The following is a 19,304-nucleotide window of genomic DNA, read 5'->3' on the forward strand; positions in this document are numbered from 1 at the left end:
AGTCGAGGACACAAAGTCTGGGAGTTTTGGTGCTATAGACACCGAAATGCCACTGTAGCCACGAGGAATTGAATTTACCTTGTAAAACATGATACACCCTGTGCAAAATGTAGGAAACCTTTTTTATATATACATTGAGGCAAAAAAGGATTTAGTCAGCCACCAATTGTGCAAGTTCTCCCACTTAAAAAGATGAGAGAGGCCTGTAATTGGCATCATAGGTAGACCTCAACTATGAGAGACAAAATGAGAAAAAAAATCCAGACAATCACATTGGCTGATTTGGAAAGAATTTATTTGCAAATTATGGTGGAAAATAAGTATTTGGTCACCTACAAACAAGCAAGATTTCTGGCTCTCACAGACCTGTACCTTCTTCTTTAAGAGGCCCCTCTGTCCTGCACTCATTACCTGTATCAATGGCACCTGTTTGAACTTGTTATCAGTATAAAAGACACCTGTCCACAACCTCAAACAGTCACACTCCAAACTCCACTATGGTGAAGACTAAAGAGCTGTCGAAGGACACCAGAAAAAAAATTGTAGACCTGCACCAGGCTGGGAAGACTGAATCTGCAATAGGCAAGCAGCTTGGTGTGAACAAATCAACTGTGGGAGCAATAATTAGAAAATGGAAGACATACAAGACCACTGATAATCTCCCTCGATCTGGGGCTCCACGCAAGATCTCACCCCGTGGGGTCAAAATGATCACAAGAACAGTAAGCAAAAATCCCAGGACCACACGGGGGGACCTAGTGAATGACCTGCAGAGAGCTGGGACCAACGTAACAAAGGCTACCGTCAGTAACACACTACGCCGCCAGGGACTCAGATCCTGCAGTGCCAGACGTGTCCCCCTGCTTAAGCCAGTACATGTCCGGGCCCGTCTGAAGTTTGCTAGAGAGCATTTGGATGATCCAGAAGAGGATTGGGAGAATGTCATATGGTCAGATGAAACCAAAATAGAACTGTTTGGTAGAAACACAACTCGTCATGTTTGGAGGAGAGAGAATGCTGAGTTGCATCCAAAGAACACCATACCTACTGTGAAGCATGGGGGTGGAAACATCATACTTTGGGGCTGTTTCTCCCCAAAGGGACCAGGACGACTGATCCATGTACAGGACAGAATGAATGGGGCCATGTATCGTGAGATTATGAGTGCAAACCTCCTTCCATCAGCAAGGGCATTGAAGATGAAACGTGGCTGGGTCTTCCAACATGACAATGACCCCAAACATACCGCCCGGGCAACGAAGGAGTGGCTTCGTAAGAAGCATTTCAAGGTCCTGGAGTGGCCTAGCCAGTCTCCAGATCTCAACCCCATAGAAAACCTTTGGAGGGAGTTGAAAGTCCGTGTTGCCGCAGTGACAGCCCCAAAACATCACTGCTCTAGAGGAGATCCGCATGGAGGAATGGGCCAACATACCAGCAACAGTGTGTGCCAACCTTGTGAAGACTTACAGGAAACGTCTGACCTCTGTCATTGCCAACAAAGGATATATAACAAAGTATTGAGATGAACTTTTCATATTGACAAATACTTATTTTCCACCATAATTTGCAAATAAATAATTTCCAAATCAGCCAATGTGATTGTCTGGATTTGTTTTCTCATTTTGTCTCTCATAGTTGAGGTCCACCTATGATGCCAATTACAGGCCTCTCTCATCTTTTTAAGTGGGAGAACTTGCACAATTGGCGGCTGACTAAATACTTTTCTGCCCCACTGTACATTCCGCCTCCTAAATTTGGTTATTCAGGTTTGCATAGGAACCCACTTAGTCCCGATTTTCACAGTTTATCTGGAAGTAAACAAAACACAGAGTCTATATAAAAATAGTTCAATAGCACAAATACCAAGTCTGTTCAAAAAAAAATTGAGGAACGCGTGTTTCCTAAACTTCATGGCATTAAGAAGAAACCAATGAAAGCCCTTCGTTCACAATTACACAAACTCCAGCCGTAACCTAATCCTTTTTCATCCGTCCTGAAGACACTTTAGTCAGTTTGAATTTTGGAAGAATATACTCCAAAAGCACAAAGGAGATCGCCGCCCCTGAAACAAGATGGAAAAAAAAAGGTCATCTAATGGTTGTGATATTGTAAAAGGAAAAACTATAATAATTCTAACTCTATAAATACATCAGTGGTCCATATAGAGAACTCGGTGTAGAGCTATTCCCCCTGAGGTCATCACAAAGGACAAGGGGGCACTCTTTACGTCTGGAGTAAAAGAGATTTAATCTCCAAACGTGGAAAGGTTTCTTCACAGTGAGAGCTGTGAAAATGTGGAATAGACTCCCTCGAGAGTTGGTTCTGGCCAGCTCAGTGGATTGCTTTAAAAAAGTCCTGGATTCTTTCTTAGATACACAGAATATAACTGGATACTAACATTTATAGGGAAAGTTGATCCAGGGAATATCCGATTGCCTCTCGGGGGATCAGGAAGGATTTTTTTTCCCAGCAGGAGCAAATTGGATTGTGCTTTGCTGGGTTTTTTGCCTTCCTCTGGATCAACTGTGGGTGTAGGATTATAACTTTTTTTTTTCCATGGTTGAACTGGATGGACTTTTGTCTTTTTTCAGCCAGACCAACTATGTACCTATGTAAGCTATGTTTGTATTTAGTAGATACGTAGCATAGCATAACAAAGTCCAATCTTTTCTATTTTTAAAGTTTAAAAAAAAATTGACATTAAAAAGGACCAGTCAGACAATATTTTAAATTTTGGTGAATGACAGAGATTTAAACTGAGTGATAGATTTTTATGTTTCTCAGGGACTCTACTGAGATGGATTGTTCCCCAATCTGCACACCTCCTGTGCCTGTTGTGAGGGCTCCCAATCTTTCTGCTGGATTATTTATTTTAGAAATGAAACAGAAGGAGCTGAAACACACTAAGGTGGATGGAAACACCCAAAACTCCCAGGTGGACAGGTATTCTCACTCCGCCTGTTGTATTAACCCCTTCACGCCTAAGGGTAAAACAAATGTAAATGCCTAAGCACAATTTTGCAACGTTGACATGTGTTAGTAAAACCGTACATATCATCACAACTACTTTGTACATCCAGGTGAATTATACCGCGTTTTTTTCAGGACAAATTGGGCTTTGATTTGGTGGTAAATGGTAATGGATATCTCCTGATTTTTTTTTACTATCAAAGAAAAACTGGCCTAAAATAGTAAAAAAAAAAAATCTTTTTTTTTTATTTAGCTGTGTGTTTCTTGTTACTACCATAACCTACCACCAAAGAACAACCCAAAATACATTCTCCAGCTCTTGATGATCACAGCGATACCATATATGTGTATGTTATTTGTTGTTTGTACCCGTAGTACAGCCCAGAAACAAGCATTTTGTTTTTATCTTTTTTTACCTAAAACACACTGACACTGATACAGGGGTGGACTGACCATTGGGGAACTCCAGCACTGCCCGAGGGCCCGGGGTCAGTAGGGGGCCCCATGAGATGTCCCTGGTACCTTTCATTGACTTTTTTGGGTGTGATTTGAGTGTGGGTGAGGACACAGGGGCCCCATGATCCCCTTTTGCCCAGGGGCCCCATGAGTTGTCAGCCCACCCCTGCACTGATACCAATTTTTTTAAAATCCTGACCTTTGGCCCTGACCTTTTGACCTTGACCTTTGGCCCTGACCTTGACCCAAACACTTACCCTGGCACTGAACTAGATCAAACCTTGATCTAGGTATTTTTTCTTTTATTTTTTAATATTTATTTATCTTTTCTTTTTTGTTACAAATATGTTTTCCCCCTCTATGCCAGGAGTTAGAGAGATACAATGTATCTCTCTCCTTCATTCATAGAGAGAAAAAAAAACAAAGGGGCCGGGCTGCACAGTGACTGATCACTGTGATAGCCAATCAGAGGCTATCACAGCGATCATGTGACCCGGAATCGGGAGTCCCGGGTCCTGATCATTAGAATGGGACCCGATGCTCTCAGTGACACCGCGGTCTTTGTGGTGGGAGCACGCCGTGCAGTGTGCTCCCAGCAGAAAAACAGGTACGTAAATATGCGGCCCCACGGAAAAAAGCCCAGTTCTGCGAAGCCACATATTTGTGTTACATCAGCATGAAGGGGTTAATGACTTATCCCTTGCTGAGACCTCTATGCCTGGACTGTATAAACCAGGGGTAGGCAACCTGCGGCTCTCTAGCTATTGTGGAACTACATTTCAAATTGAGGCATTGCAACATTACAAAACTGAGAGTTACAGCTATGACTTGCAGAGGCATTATGGAACTTGTAGTCCTGGAGAGCCGCAGGTTGCCTACCCCTGGTATAAGCAGATACAATCACTGTGAACAGTCTTTATCAGATAGATGAACTCACCAAACACCTGTTTTTCTCATCCACGGATCTGTATTGTAATGCAGAAGGTACACCAGACAACAAGATGTAGCAGATGAATGAAAGGATGGTATTTGAAGGTCAAAACATGGTAAAGTGTCCCCGAATGCAAGCAGATTACATGTGGCCAAGAGACAAGTGGCCATATTCATCCCAAAAAGACAGTAAATAAGGAAGAGGAAATGTATCATAGCTAGTGGGAGGGGGCAGGATGAAAGACAGAAAAGGAAGGTGCAATAACCAAAATGTCCACAAGATGGCAGTATATTAACATTAACCATAACAATGCACTGTATTATTTGTGTTACACAATAAGGAACAGCAGGAACAGTCTATGGCAGGAAGATCTCACTGCTGGGTTATTGAGGACATAGAAGAAACCAGCCCAAGGTCCACCTATTGCTAAAATATCACTTTTTGGTGAACTAAACCTTTAATGGGAACTTGTGAGCTCACCTCACCTTTCAAGGTGGCCCCAGGTCAAAGTCAGCTGCTTGTCTACATCCTTGGTATACTGTCAAAGAACCTCAGTGCTGATGATTGACATCTGGCCTGTTTCCTCCTGAACTGCTTTTGTGGACAATAAAATAAAATAAATGGGCAGCATCACTGGCCAATAGGAAAGCCCAAAATAAGTGGGAAAGCCATAAACAATGAACGTTTTGGTCGATATTATCATAATAGAGTGCCCTTAGTTTAAGTGGTTGCTCTATGGAACATGGGGCTCTCTTAGAAGAAATAATAAGCCCATATGAATAAAGTTACAGTATTTAGGGAGGTGCTTGCTCTATGAAATCCGAGATCACCTTAGAAGAAAAGATGAGCCCAGGCAATCACTCCATGAAATCTGCAGCCACCTTAGAAGAAAGGATGAGCCCATATGAATAAAGGTACAGTATTTCGGTAGACACTTTCTCTACGGAAGCCTGGACCACCTTAGAAGAAAAGATGAGCTCATATGAATAAAATTCATATTTGAGGGGGTGCTTGCTATATGAAATTTAGGGCCTCCATAGAAAAAAAAAGATGAGTCCACATGAATATGTTACAGTGTTTGAGGTGGCTCTTGCTCTATGGAGCCTGAGGCCATCTAAGAAGAAAAGATGAATACAGTTGACGTCTCCATGTACGTACTCAGTTCTGAACACCCCAACTTCCCTTCTACAGTATTTATGAAGCTCTATGAAACCTGAGGCCACCTTAGTAGAAAGGATGAGCCCACATGAATAAAGTTATTATATTTGAGGTGGCGCTTGCTCAATGGAATCAGGGGCCACCTTAGAAGAAAGGGTGAGCCTATATGAAAAAAGGTATAATATTTGAGGTGGCACTTGCTCAATGGAATGGCCACCTCAGAAGAAAGGATGAGTCTATATGAATAAAGGTACAGTATTTGAAGAGACACTTGCTCTATGGAACCTGGGGCCACCTTAAAAGAAAAGATGAGCCCATAAGAATAAAGTTACAGTATCTGAGGGGGCGCTTGCGCTATAAAACTTGGGGACACTTTAGAAGAAAAGATGAGGCCATTTGAACAAAGTTACAATATTTGAGGGGACACTTGCTCTATGAAACCCAAGACCACCTTAGAAGAAAAGATGAGCCATGACTCCATGAAATCTGAAGCCACCTTAGAAGAAAGAATGAAGCCATATGCATAAAGGTACAGTATTTGAGGAGACACTTGCTCTACAGAACCTTGGGGCTAACTTAGAAGAAAAGATGAGTCCATATGAATAATGTTACAGTATTTGAGGAGGTGCTTGCTTTGTGAAACCTAGGGCCACTATAGAACAAAAAAAAAGATGAGCCCACATAAATACATTACAGTGGGGGCTCTTGCTCTACAGAGCCTGAGGCCACCTAAGAAGGAAAGGAGGTGCTTGCTATATGAAACTTAAGGCCTCCATAGAAAAAAAAGATGAGCCCACGTGAATATGTTAGTGTTTGAGGTGGCTCTTGCTCTATGGAGCCTGAGGCCACCTAAGAAGAAAAGAGGAATACAGTTGGAGTCTCCTTGAATGTACTCAGTTCTCAACATCCCAACTTCCCTGCTACAGTATTTATGGAGGTGCGTGCTATATGAAACCTGAGGCCACCTTAGAAAAAGAGATGAGTCCATATGAATAAAGTTATAATATTTGAGGGGCCGCTTGTTCCGTGGAACCAGGGACCACCATAGAAGAAAGGATGAGCCTATATGAATAAAGGTACATTATTTGAAGAGATACTTGCTCTATGGAATCTGGGGACACCTTGAAAGAAAAGATGAGCCTTAAAGAATAAAGTTACAGTATCTGAGGGGGCGCTTGCGCTATAAAACTTGGGGACACCTTAGAAGAAAAGATGAGGCCATTTGAACAAAGTTACAATATTTGAGGGGACACTTGCTCTATGAAACCCAAGACCACCTTAGAAGAAAAGATGAGCCCGGGCAGTCACTCCATGAAATCTGCAGCCACCTTAGAAGAAAGAATGAAGCCATATGAATAAAGGTACAGTATTTGAGGAGACACTTGCTCTACAACCTTGAGGCCACCTTAGAAGAAAAGATGAGCCCATATGAATAATGTTACAGTATTTGAGGAGGTGCTTGCTTTATGAAACCTAAGGCCACCATAGAACAAAAAAAAAGATGAGTCCACATAAATACATTACAGTGGGGGCTCTTGCTCTACAGAGCCTGAGGCCACCTAAGAAGAAAAGAGGAATACAGTTGGAGTCTCCTTGAATGTACTCAGTTCTCAACATCCCAACTTTCCTGCTACAGTATTTATGGAGGTGCGTGCTATATGAAACCTGAGGCCACGTTAGAAAAGAGATGAGTCCATGTGAATAAAGTTATAATATTTGAGGGGCCGCTTGTTCCGTGGAATCAGGGGCCACCTTAGAAGAAAGGATGAGTCTATATGAATAAAGGTACAGTATTTGAAGAGACACTTGCTCTATGGAACCTGGGGCCACCTTGAAAGAAAAGATGAGCCCAAAAGAATAAAGTTACAGTATCTGAGGGGGAGCTTGCGCTATAAAACTTGGGGACACCTTAGAAGAAGAGATGAGGCCATTTGAACAAAGTTACAATATTTGAGGGGACACTTGCTCTATGAAACCCAAGACCACCTTAGAAGAAAAGATGAGCCCGGGCAGTCACTCCATGAAATGTGCAGCCACCTTAGAAGAAAGAATGAAGCCATATGAATAAAGGTACAGTATTTGAGGAGACACTTGCTCTACAGAACCTTGAGGCCACCTTAGAAGAAAAGATGAGCCCATATGAATAATGGTACAGTATTTGAGGAGGTGCTTGCTTTATGAAACCTAAGGCCACCATAAAAAAAAAAAAAAAAGATGAGCCCACATATTATTATTATTATACAGTATTTATAAAGCACCAATGGTTCGCTCAGCGCTGTACATTACAAAGGGGGACAGAACATGTGACAGAACAATACCAATACAATGCAAAACATGAGGGGATCGAGGGCCCTGCTCTTTCGAGCTTACAATCTAGGAGATAAATACGTTACAGTGGGGGCTCTTGCTCTACAGAGCCTGAGGCCACCTAAGAAGGAAAGGAGGTGCTTGCTATATGAAACTTAGGGCCTCCGTAGAAAAAAAAAGATGAGCCCACGTGAATATGTTAGTATTTGAGGTGGATCTTGCTCTATGGAGCCTTAGGCCACCTAAGAAGAAAAGAGGAATATAGTTAAAGCCTCCTTGAATGTACTCAGTTCTCAACACCCCAACTTCCCTGCTACAGTATTTATGGAGGTGCGTGCTATATGAAACCTAGGCCACCTTAGAAAAAGAGATGAGCCCATATGAATAAAGTTATAATACTTGAGGGGCTGCTTGCTCCGTGGAACCAGGGGTCACCATAGAAGAAAGGATGAGCCTATATGAATAAAGGTACATTATTTGAAGAGACACTTGCTCTATGGAACCTGGCACCACCTTAAAAGAAAAGATGAGCCCATATGAATAAAGTTCCAGTATCTGAGGGGACGCTTGCTCTATAAAGCTTGGGGACACCTTAGAAGAAAAGATGAGGCCATATGAATAAAGTTACAATTTTTGTGGGGGTGCTTGCTCTATGGAACCTGAGGCCACCTTAGAAGAAGAGATGAATACAGCTGAAGTCTCCTCAGAGGTACTCTGTTCTCACCACCGCAACTTCCCTGCTATCTGCTAGGCTTCATTGAGGACACTGAATCCTATCAGAATAACAGGTGCAGAATGATTCCTATTATTAACTCTCTCAGAGTCAGAAAGCCACAGGATATATTTTTTATAAGAAAATTATATTTAGAAATGGTAACTGTGGAAGATTGAAGGTAAAGCTGGAGTACAGCTTTAAGTAAATGAGGCCCCATATTCACTATCCATTTCCACCCAACAACATTTATCTCACCAATAAGAGGTCCGATCCAGTAGACAGAGATATACTGTAGGTAGGTGTTCCCATGACACAAGAACACAACTGCAAAGGCAAGGGCAGGGTTAAAGACGGCTCCAGTCAGGGGTGCACCTGCAAACAATGAAAAAACAGACCTTGATTTAGTACAGATTCACAACAAATATAAATGGAGGTTGATAAAATAGTAATTGCCAATATGTTTTTAACCCCAGTAATATAGACGAACACCTGAATACCTTTGCGAGAAGGTCCCTGAATTAGGGATGAGTAATTATAGATTTAAGTTTACTGAAGACAAAGGGGTTAGGGCCCCTGGGGCTGTAATGTGCAAACATGGCCAAGAGTGAGAGGACTTGCAGCGCTGGATGTCCACAAACACAGGAGGCCACAGGCATCAGATCTTGGTAAGTATGCATCTTTGGAGGGGGGTGGAGTGGTATTGGGTTAGGTTAGGCCAAAGAGCTAAAACGAAGGGCACTTTATCTGAAAGTGATTTTATTTGTTAAAAGTTGCATGCTTTTACGAAATAGAGAAAAGCTAAGGTACCTAAAGTTGTACATGGGCAACGCACTAAAAACTGTTACAGCCCATCAAGCCAGAGTTCAGTTTAAAATGTTCTTCTACCTCTGGCGTGCGTAGTTTTGTGAAATCTGCAATTGTGTTTTACGAATGTATGCACACTTTTTTTTTTTGTTTACTTTTTTTGCTGATAAGCCCCTAAATTATAGTAATGACAGGTGCTCTTTATGGAGATATCAGGGGTCAGAGCTGAGCCCTTCTGGGTTCATTCTCAGGAGGAGGCGATCAGAGTTGGATATTCCCAATCTCCTTCAACCAGCCCTCTGTCCTGAAGTCCCTTGCCCATCCCTGTCCACAGGGGCATATTTACCACAAGGCAAACAAGGCATTTGCTTACGGCGGCACTTTTCAGGGGGGCAGCACCTTCCCCCGAAAGAAGGGATGGAAGAAAGGACACATGCAACACGGGGACCAGGTGGGATCTGAGAGAGGCTGCGGGCTGCTTGATGGTGTATGCAGAGCCTGACTCTTGGTCCCAGGATGTCTGGAAGGTGAATGTCTTCTCTCTCGCCAGGGTGTGGGGGTTGCCAGTGTGTATGGAGTGGTGGTAGTGGAAGGCTCTCTCGGGTGGTTGGGGGTGTTGTTGGTCAATGTCAGGCTCTTATCATGGGGGAGGGGTGTTTGTCAGTGTCCGGGTCTCTCCTTGGGGGGCGAGCCGATTTTTTGTTGCCTAAGGCAGCACGAAACCTAAATACACCGCTGCTTGTCCATAAGAAAGGGAAGGGGAAGAGGGGGTACACAAAAAAAAACCTCAAAATGGCTCTGGAGGCAGATTGTAGAAGTGACTGGATGGCTGAACAACCACCTGGATCACTTCTACATTATAGCTGGCAAATGACAGGATCAACAGAATCACAGTTATGGTGTTGGCAGTGAAATGGTTCATCATGTCATTTGGTAACTGCTCAGGGGGGTTATCAATCAAGTCTCTGGCTCCCCCAGCACCGCTGTGTAGCTTTCAATAGAGATCATAACGATCTATAAAGCTCAGAGACATTAATTGACACCCTCCGTGTATACAAAACCTGCCAGGAAGATGTTAACTTACTGTGGTGGAAGGGGAGGAGAAAAGGGGTGGAGGAAATTAAGACCCATTTACACCATCCACCATCTTGTTGCAATAACTATTGTTACTTGTATCAGTGCAATGCGGTGGCATTCATTCTGACAAACACCCCAAAGCATAATATCAACTGGCTATCATTGTGGTGCGTTGCCAGAAATGCTACATGCATCATTTTTGGTCTGTTGCGGTGCATTGGGCAGCCTGTCCAAATGAAGGGACTGCCCTAATACGACGCATTAATGCGCTACCCAACCCGCGTTATTGCCTGTGTGTTGACTGCACCAGAGCAGGCCAGGCTGGTGTGAATGGGCAGGGCTGTGGATAAGTGAGTACCACTAGTACTCCTGTACAGGGCCCAGGCCAGCAGGGGGCCCCAAGCAGCTGGACAAATCAGATGTGGGCAGGGAGAGTGATCGGCACGGTGGGAGGGAGGCAATTACTGGAACCAATGAATGGCTGTCTCTGCAGAAGCTGAAAGCTTCTTCTCTCCTTCCCGTTGGCTTCCCATATGGAAGAAAACTATATTTGAAATATATTTTAAAAATAATCTTCCCAAATACATTGACATATATTTGAAATACTACAGTGCAGAAAATGATAGGCTGCTCAGCTAAAATGAGCGCAAATGCTTTAAAATGGCAACCAAAACCTGAAAGACGTGGAAGAAAGCGAAAAACTACCATTGGAATAGATAGAAGAATAGCCAAAATGGTGCGGACTCAGCCAACAAACAGCTCCAGGAAGAGCAAAGAAGGTGTAAAGTTCCCTGTGAGGACTGTTACAATTAGAAGACGCCTATGTGAAGCCAAGCTATCTGCAAGAAGCCCCCGCAAAGTCCCACTGTTGGAAAAAAGACATGTGCTGAAGAGGCTACAATTTGCCAAAGAGCACATTGACTGGCCTAAAGAGAAATGGCGCAACATTTTGTGGACTGATGAAAGTAAGATTGTTCTTTTTGGGTCTAGTGGGCGGAGACAGTTTGTCAGACGACCCCCAAACACTGAATTCAAGCTACAGTACACTGTGAAGACAGTGAAGCATGGTGGTGCAAGCATCATGATATGGGGGTGTTTCTCATACTACGGTGTTGGGCCTATTTATCGCATACCAGGGATCATGGATCAGTTTGAATACATCAGAATACTTGAAGAGGTCATGCTGCCTTATGCTGAAGAGGAAATGCCCTTGAAATGGGTGTTCCAACAAGACAACGACCCCAAACACACCAGAAAACGTGCAACATCTTGGTTCCAGACCAACAAGATTGACGTTATGGAGTGGCCAGCCCAATCCCCGGATCTTAATCCAATAGAAAACTTGTGGGGTGACATCAAAAATGCAGTTTCTGAGGCAAAACCAAGAAATAGAGAAGAACTGTGGAATGTAGTCCAATCATCCTGGGCTGGAATACCCGATCACAGGGGCCAGAAGTTGGGTGACTCCATGCAACACAGATGTACAGCAGTTCTCAGAAACAGTGCGACTACAACCAAATATTCATGAAGTCATTCAAAGGAAAGCAAAATCTTCAAACATTTTTCAGTTTATATAGTGAATGTTTGAGTTTGTAAAGAAGAATACAAACACTGCGATATTTTTGAACCGTCTAATATTCACTTTTCTTCAAATTTTTTTAGAGGAACAACACAAATTTGATGTATTTTTCTTCATGTTTTGATTTGGGATAGAATGTGTCGTGTTCCCAATGCATTTGTGTGTATGGAAATAAAAGCTATTAGAAGGATTTTCAGCTTTATTCACTTTTTTCAACACACTGCTATTATTTTGAACACAACTGTACATCGGCTTAAGGAGACTGGGATCAGACTTGTAAGGGTGGTTTACAGCCAGTAAACCCCCCAGCATGTTATCCTATGTGTCCATGCGCACATAGGCTATAATCGGCGTTTTTTTGGCAGGGGCGTTTTTTGGCTGGAAAAAAAACCCAGGACTAGTGGTTTTCTAGAGGAGTTTTTTAGCGGTAAAAACACTCTAAACCAGGGGAGGACTGACAACTCATGGGGCCCCCGGGCAATAGGGGGTCATGGGGCCCCTGTGTCCTTGCCCAAACTCATAAAAGCCTATGAAAAAGGTACCAGGGGCATCTCATGGGGCCCCCTACTGACCCTGGACCCTCGGGCAGTGCCAGAGTTTCCAAATGGTCAGTTCGCCCCTGCTCTAAACGCTGAAAGACATAGTAAAACGCAGCAAAATGCAGTAAAACTGGTGTTTTTGGACTAATTTTAGCAAAATTTTGTGTGTGTGTGTAAAAAAAAATGCTAAAAAACATTAAAAACCTCAAACCCAGAAAAACAGGGCACAACGTGGCTAATGCAAAAAAACACTGAAAAAACTTGCGTTTTTAACGCGACTTTACACAGCTAAAGCTACCAGCGGTATTAAGACGCCCCGTGTGCATGGAGCCTGACACCACGGCACTGCACCTGCCACGTATCCTCGCACGGTCACAACGATGGATATTTTTGTTTTATCACCAAACAACTATTTTTGTAACGTGAGGAAGGCGGAGGAAACTCTTCAGCTATCTGGCCACCTCTCCTTATAACTACCAATGACTTCAACCAACTACATTTCAACAGGAAAGCTCACAACTTCTGGTGTTTCTCTCCTACATGTAAAAAAATCATCATTTTTTTGCTAGAAAATTACTCAGAACCCCCAAACTCTATACGTGTTTTTTTAGCAGAGACCCTAGAGAATAAAATGTCGGTCGTTGCAATTTTATGTCACACGGTATTTTTCAATCGCAATTTTTTGGGAAACAAATAAACTTTAAAGTGTTCCTGAACCCCCAACAGTACAATCAGTCTGTATATGCAGTAAAGCATGCTTGTTATACTCAATGTGGAACCTAAGGGGTTAATCCTCTGCATGGTGTAAAAACGCTGTTTGATCCTGACTTCTTTGATCCTCCCCTTCTTCCAGTGCCCCACCTCTTATCTCATGATAAGACATATGTGTGGAGACACTCTGCACATGCTCAGTTTGGTGTGTATTGCTAGAAAGGTTTTTTTTTTTTTTTTTCTTGGGAGAGTGCATGTGATCATCACAGGGCCAATCAGCACTGTCCAGAGGGAGGGCAGAGGTTCTGCATCCTCAAGCTTTAACCAGTACTCTGCTGAAGTCACAAAACTGCTGTAACTGCTGATGAGAAAAGGTATTTAGCAGTTTATACTTACTAAAATAATTGCATTTCCATGTTGTGTGTACTGTGGGAGATCGGATATAGTGAATGCAGGGTCCTGGGAGATCGGATATAGTGAATGCAGGGTCCTGGGAGACCAGATATAGTGAATGCAGGGTCCTGGGGGATCGGATATAGTGAATGCAGGGTCCTGGGAGATTGGATATGGTGAATGCAGGGTCCTGGGAGATTGGATATGGTGAATGCAGGGTCCTAGGAGATCAGATATGGTGAATGCGGGGTCCTGGGAGACCAGATATAGTGAATGCGGGGTCCTGGGAGATCACACATGGTGAATGCAGGGTCCTGGGAGATCAGTCATAGTGAATGCAGGGTCCTGGGAGATCAGATATAGTGAATGTGGGGTCCTGTGGGATCAGATATAGTGAATGCGGGGTCCTGGGAGATCAGATATAGTGAATGCAGGGTCCTGGGAGATCAGATATAGTGAATGCGGGGTCCTTGGAGACCAGATATAGTGAATGCGGGGTCCTGGGAGATTAGATATAGTGAATGCAGGGTCCTGGGAGATCAGATATAGTGAATGCGGGGTCCTTGGAGACCAGATATAGTGAATGCGGGGTCCTGTGGGATCAGATATAGTGAATGCGGGGTCCTGGGAGATCAGATATAGTGAATGCAGGGTCCTGGGAGATCAGATATAGTGAATGCGGGGTCCTTGGAGACCAGATATAGTGAATGCGGGGTCCTGGGAGACCAGATATAGTGAATGCAGGGTCCTTGGAGACCAGATATAGTGAATGCGGGGTCCTGGGTTTAGTAACACTTTGAAGACTTTTCAAGTGCAAAAAACACAATATATAACCCAATTTTTTGGTAAAATATAAAAGATGGTGTTATGCGGAGTAAAGAGATACCAAACATGTCACGATTTAAAATTGCACACACTTGTGGAATAGCGCCAAACTATTGTACTTAAATATCTCCTTAGGTGACGCTTTGAAAATGTTTACAGGTTACCAGTTTAGAGTTACAGAGGAGGTCCAGTGCTAGAATTATTGCTCTTACTATAGCGATCGTGGCAATACCTCACATGTCTGGTTTGCGCTCGCTTCTGCGCACAAACAAGAGGGGAAGTGGTGCTTTAAATATTTTTTTAATTTTTTTTTATTATTACACTTTCCCATGAGTCCTAGGAGTTTTTGGTCTATCGGTGAGTCCCCTAAGCTTCTCAGTCCATGGTGCACAGGCAGTGAGATGATGTGCTGTAACCTTCAGCAACCAATCAGTGAGGTAAGGATGTGCAGTAACCTGTAGCAATCAATGGGTGAGCAGTAATGATGTGCAGTAACCTCTAACAACCAGTCAGTGAGCAGTAATAATGTGTAGTAACCTCTAGAAACCAACCAGTGACCAGTAGTGATGTACAGTAACCTATAGTAGCCAATCAGTGAGCGGTAAGGATGTTCATAAACATCTAGCAACCAATCAGTGAGCAGTAATGATATGCAGTAACCTCTAGCAACTAATCAATGAGCTATAATGTGTGCTGTAACCTCTAGCAACCAGTCAGTGGGCGATAATGATATGCTGTAACATCCGTCAATCAATTGCAATTTCTGCATGATCTGCACTGATTTTGAATTTAGCTGCTATTTATTGTAGGTCTCAGAGCAGGTGGAGAGCAAAATTTCATGGGGGGGGGGGGTCAAGAAAATGTTTGCCCAGGGTCCAATCAATATTAAACATGGCCCTGGCTGCTAGGATTGCTTTTACATCAGACGGCATCACCGGCTGAAAAAAAAGATATTTGCATGATGCTTGTAGCTGCAAGCATCCTCCAGATATCTCCACTGAAACACGAGGACGTCATATGACGGCCTATGGACAGCAAGTGGTTTTTAAAGTTATGCTTTATGCTCAATGCTTTATGCATTGACATACAGTGTTATACAGGGTCTGTCTGGACAATATGGTCACCTGCTTACTTAGCACAATCCACAGGCAGCTTAACTCTTCAATAAGAAACTGAATCCAACGCAATTTTACTTAGGATAACGGCAGTACAGAGGATATTTTTCTAGTCCTCTGAAGTATACAAAGACAATGGCTACCTTGCCCCCTGCCTCTGCCAAGTACTAACACTGTCTGAGGGAACATAGAAGAAACAGGACGGTCTAGCTAGAACTGAAAGTGGTTCTAAAGGCAGAACGTTTTATTACCTTAATGCATTCTCCCGCTCTGCGTGTTTTATGGACCCACAGAGCCAGCTCAGAAACAAACCCACATGAGTGCCCCCATAGCAAGTGACTTGTTATGGTCAGTGGGGGGGGGAAGGGGGGAGGAGCACCGGTGAGGCAGCCCCAGAAGAGGAGGAGCAGGGCTGCTCTGTGCAAAAACATTTCACAGAGCAGGTAAGCATAACATGTTTGTCATTTAAAAAAAAAAAAATCAATGACTTGAACTAGCACTAAACAGAAAGGGATGACAAAGGAGTATACTAAATCACATAAATAAACAAGCTGCAGTGGCTCAGAACCTTTGCCCTGTCCACTCCACTGTTGCATTGATACTGCTGAAATTATAAGACAGCCCACTGCTGACATCGGTGATGTCAGCAATCTCGCTTTTCCTACACCTTGCAGTAGTTGCTCCTGGCAGCCATTAGAGGGAGCTGTGAGAAGACATAGGGCAGCTCTGTATTTTACAGGATGAGCAGCCCGTCTCCCAACCGTGTCCTGTAGAGGTAAAAGCAAGCAGTTGCTGCAGGCTGTATGTAAATGCAGTGACCGGATGCTGCGCCGCAGTGTTAAGCTGGCACAGCACACACACTATATTGATTAAAGTATTGCCTGGCCGGCCTTTCCACGCACATGAACTCTAATGGCCCCCCAGTCTTAGTCCATAGGGTTCAATATTGAGTTGGCCCCGCCCTTTGCAGATATAACAGCTTCAACTCTTCTGGGAAGGCCGTCCACAAGGTTTAGGAGGGTGTCTATGGGAAGGTTGGACCATTCTTCCAGAAGCACATTTTTGAGGTCAGGCACTGATGTCGGGGGAGGAGGTCTGGCTCGCAGTCTCCGCTCTAAATCATCCCAAAGGTGTTCTATGGGGTTGAGGTCAGGACTCTGTGCAGGCCAGTCAAGTTCCTCCACCCCAAACTTACTCATCCATGTCTTTATGGACCTTGCTTTGTGCACTGGTGGTAAGGTACAGGAAGGGGCCATCAACAAACTCTTCCCACAAAGTTGGGAGCGTGAAATTGTCCAAAATGTCTTGGTATGCTGACACCTCCACTGGAACTAGGGGGCCAAGCCCAACCCTTGAAAAACAACCCCACACCATAATCCCCCCTCCACCAAACTTTACACTTGGCACAATGCAGTTAGGCAAGTACCGTTCTCCTGGCAACTGCCAAACCCAGACATGCCCATCGGATTACCAGACAGAGAAGTGTGATTGGTCAGTCCAGAGAACACGTCTCCACTGCTCTAGAGTCCAGTGGCGGCGTGCTTTACACCACTGCATCCGACGCTTTGCATTGTACTTGGTGGTGTAAGGCTTGGATGCAGCTGCTCGGCCATGGAAACCCATTCCATGAAGCTCTCTACACACTGTTGTTGGGCTCATCTGAAGGCCACACCAAGTTTGGAGATCTTTAGCTATTGACTCTGCAGACAGTTGGTGACTTCTGCGCACTGTGCAATTCAGCATGCGCTGACCCCGCTCTGTCATGTGACGTGGCCTACCACTTGGTGGCTGAGTTGCTGTTGTTCCCAGTTGCTTCCACTTTGTTATAATCCCACTAACAGTTGAGCGTGGAATATTTAGTAGCCAGGAAATGTCACGGATGGACTTATTGCACAGGTGACAACCTATCACGGGACCACGCTTGGTGTCACTGAGCTCCTGAGAGCGACCCATTCTTTCACAAATGTTTGTAGAAGCAGTCTGCATGCCTAGGGGCTTGATTGTATACACCTGTGGCCATGGAGGGGATTGGAACACCTGAATCACATGATTTGTAGGGCGGGCCCAATACTTCTGGCAATATAGTGTATCTCTTCCTATGGTGTTAGTGGAGAGGTCCCAGGGGGAAGCAAACATAGAGAGCACTTATTTCTTGAGTTGAATGAGATTTATTTCTAGCGAGTGCATTCTTTTTATTGTGCTAAATGCAAAGACCTGCAGTATGCCAAGCATGCAGTAATACAGTTCCAAATTCTGCGTGTCAGCAAAATCTGGGAATTCTTTCCGACAATTCATTTACTTTGCTGAGCGCTGAGCATGTGTCTGAAACAGCAAATAAAAGCAGGGGGTGAAGGTGCAAAGTGCAAATCTGTGACCCCTGTGTCACATTGTCAGCTGAAATACTGTAACTCCATACAAGCCACACTATGCACTGCACAGCAGAAAACTGACTGCCACTAGGCTGGGTTCACATTGACACATGATATGCCACACATTAACTCGTGGCACTATGGCAGCCCATTCACCTGAATAGCAACGAAAAGGGTGCATGTACTATTTTTTGCAACACAAAGTAATTCATCACCGTGCATTGTGGTGCAATGCATTCATATTGAGGTGCCATTAAGAATGAATTACCATGTATCACGCAAAAGCATGGTATAATTCAGGAGGTAGGAGCTGCGAAAAAAATTGAATTTGGCATTTTCACGCAAGGTCTACTGTGACAAAAAAATATGCACCGGTGCCCTGACTATGCAAAAGTATTTAGTGAAAAACCTTTTAAAACAGCTTACTCACCTCTGTAGCAATAGGCATTGTGACTAAATTAATCTTCAACATCCATAAAACAGAGGCACTTAAAGGATTTGTTTGTACTCACTGTAAAATCCTTTCATTGGAAGACATACTGTAGCTCTGCTTTAGATCATAAACTACTGATACAGGTGGCACTGTTCCCAACAGGTGATGATCTGAAGCAAAGCTGTGTCCTCCAGTGAATGAAAGAGGCATGAAAACAATCGCAAGGCATTCTTCAACGTCAAAGCAGAAATCTTCAAACAAAAGTGTTGCGGCACCTGATATAATTAAAAGTGGCAGACATAATGCTCAATATATGTAATGCTAGAGAGGACTGTCAGAGACTGTAGACACGTAATAAAGGGAATGATCGTCAGAGACTAAGGCCATGCTGCAGAAGACATCGAGAGACTGAGGACATTCTGCAGAAAACGAGAGATTGGGGACATGCTGTAGAAGACAATAAGAGACTGAGGCCATGCTGCAGAAGACATCGAGAGACTGAGGACATTCTGCAGAAAACGAGAGACTGGGGACATGCTGTAGAAGACAATAAGAGACTGAGGCCATGCTGCAGAAGACATCGAGAGACTGAGGACATTCTGCAGAAAATGAGAGACTGGGGACATACTGTAGAAGACAATAAGAGACTGAGGCCATGCTGCAGAAGACATCAAGAGACAGAGGACAGTCTGCAGAAAACGAGAGACTGGGGACATGCTGTAGAAGACAATAAGAGACTGAGGCCATGCTGCAGAAGACATCAAGAGACAGAGGACAGTCTGCAGAAAATGAGAGACTGGGGACATACTGTAGAAGACAATAAGAGACTGAGGCCATGCTGCAGAAGACATCGAGAGACAGAGGACATTCTGCAGAAAACGAGAGACTGGGGACATGCTGTAGAAGACAATAAGAGACTGAG

At 43.8% G+C, this 19,304-nt stretch overlaps 1 protein-coding gene across 1 annotated transcript in view; it reads right to left on the minus strand.

Annotated features, from left to right (window-relative positions):
* Window positions 1-1,712: 1,712 nt before the first annotated feature.
* Window positions 1,713-19,304, minus strand: part of LOC149456781 (aquaporin-11-like) — a 30,008-nt gene continuing 12,416 nt past the window's right edge. Inside the window, exons 2-3 of the mRNA XM_089684508.1 lie at window positions 8,793-8,909; window positions 1,713-2,062 (exon numbers count right to left, since the gene is read on the minus strand). Of these exons, the coding sequence (XP_089540634.1) occupies window positions 1,974-2,062; window positions 8,793-8,909 (206 nt within the window). The 3' untranslated portion in view covers window positions 1,713-1,973. The remainder of the gene's footprint in view (window positions 2,063-8,792; window positions 8,910-19,304) is intronic.

The sequence above is a fragment of the Staurois parvus genome, unplaced genomic scaffold, assembly GCF_062004578.1.
Source record: "Staurois parvus isolate SC_StPar_1 unplaced genomic scaffold, SC_StPar_1.0 ptg000348l, whole genome shotgun sequence".
In the NCBI taxonomy this organism is placed as follows: Eukaryota; Metazoa; Chordata; class Amphibia; order Anura; family Ranidae; genus Staurois; species Staurois parvus.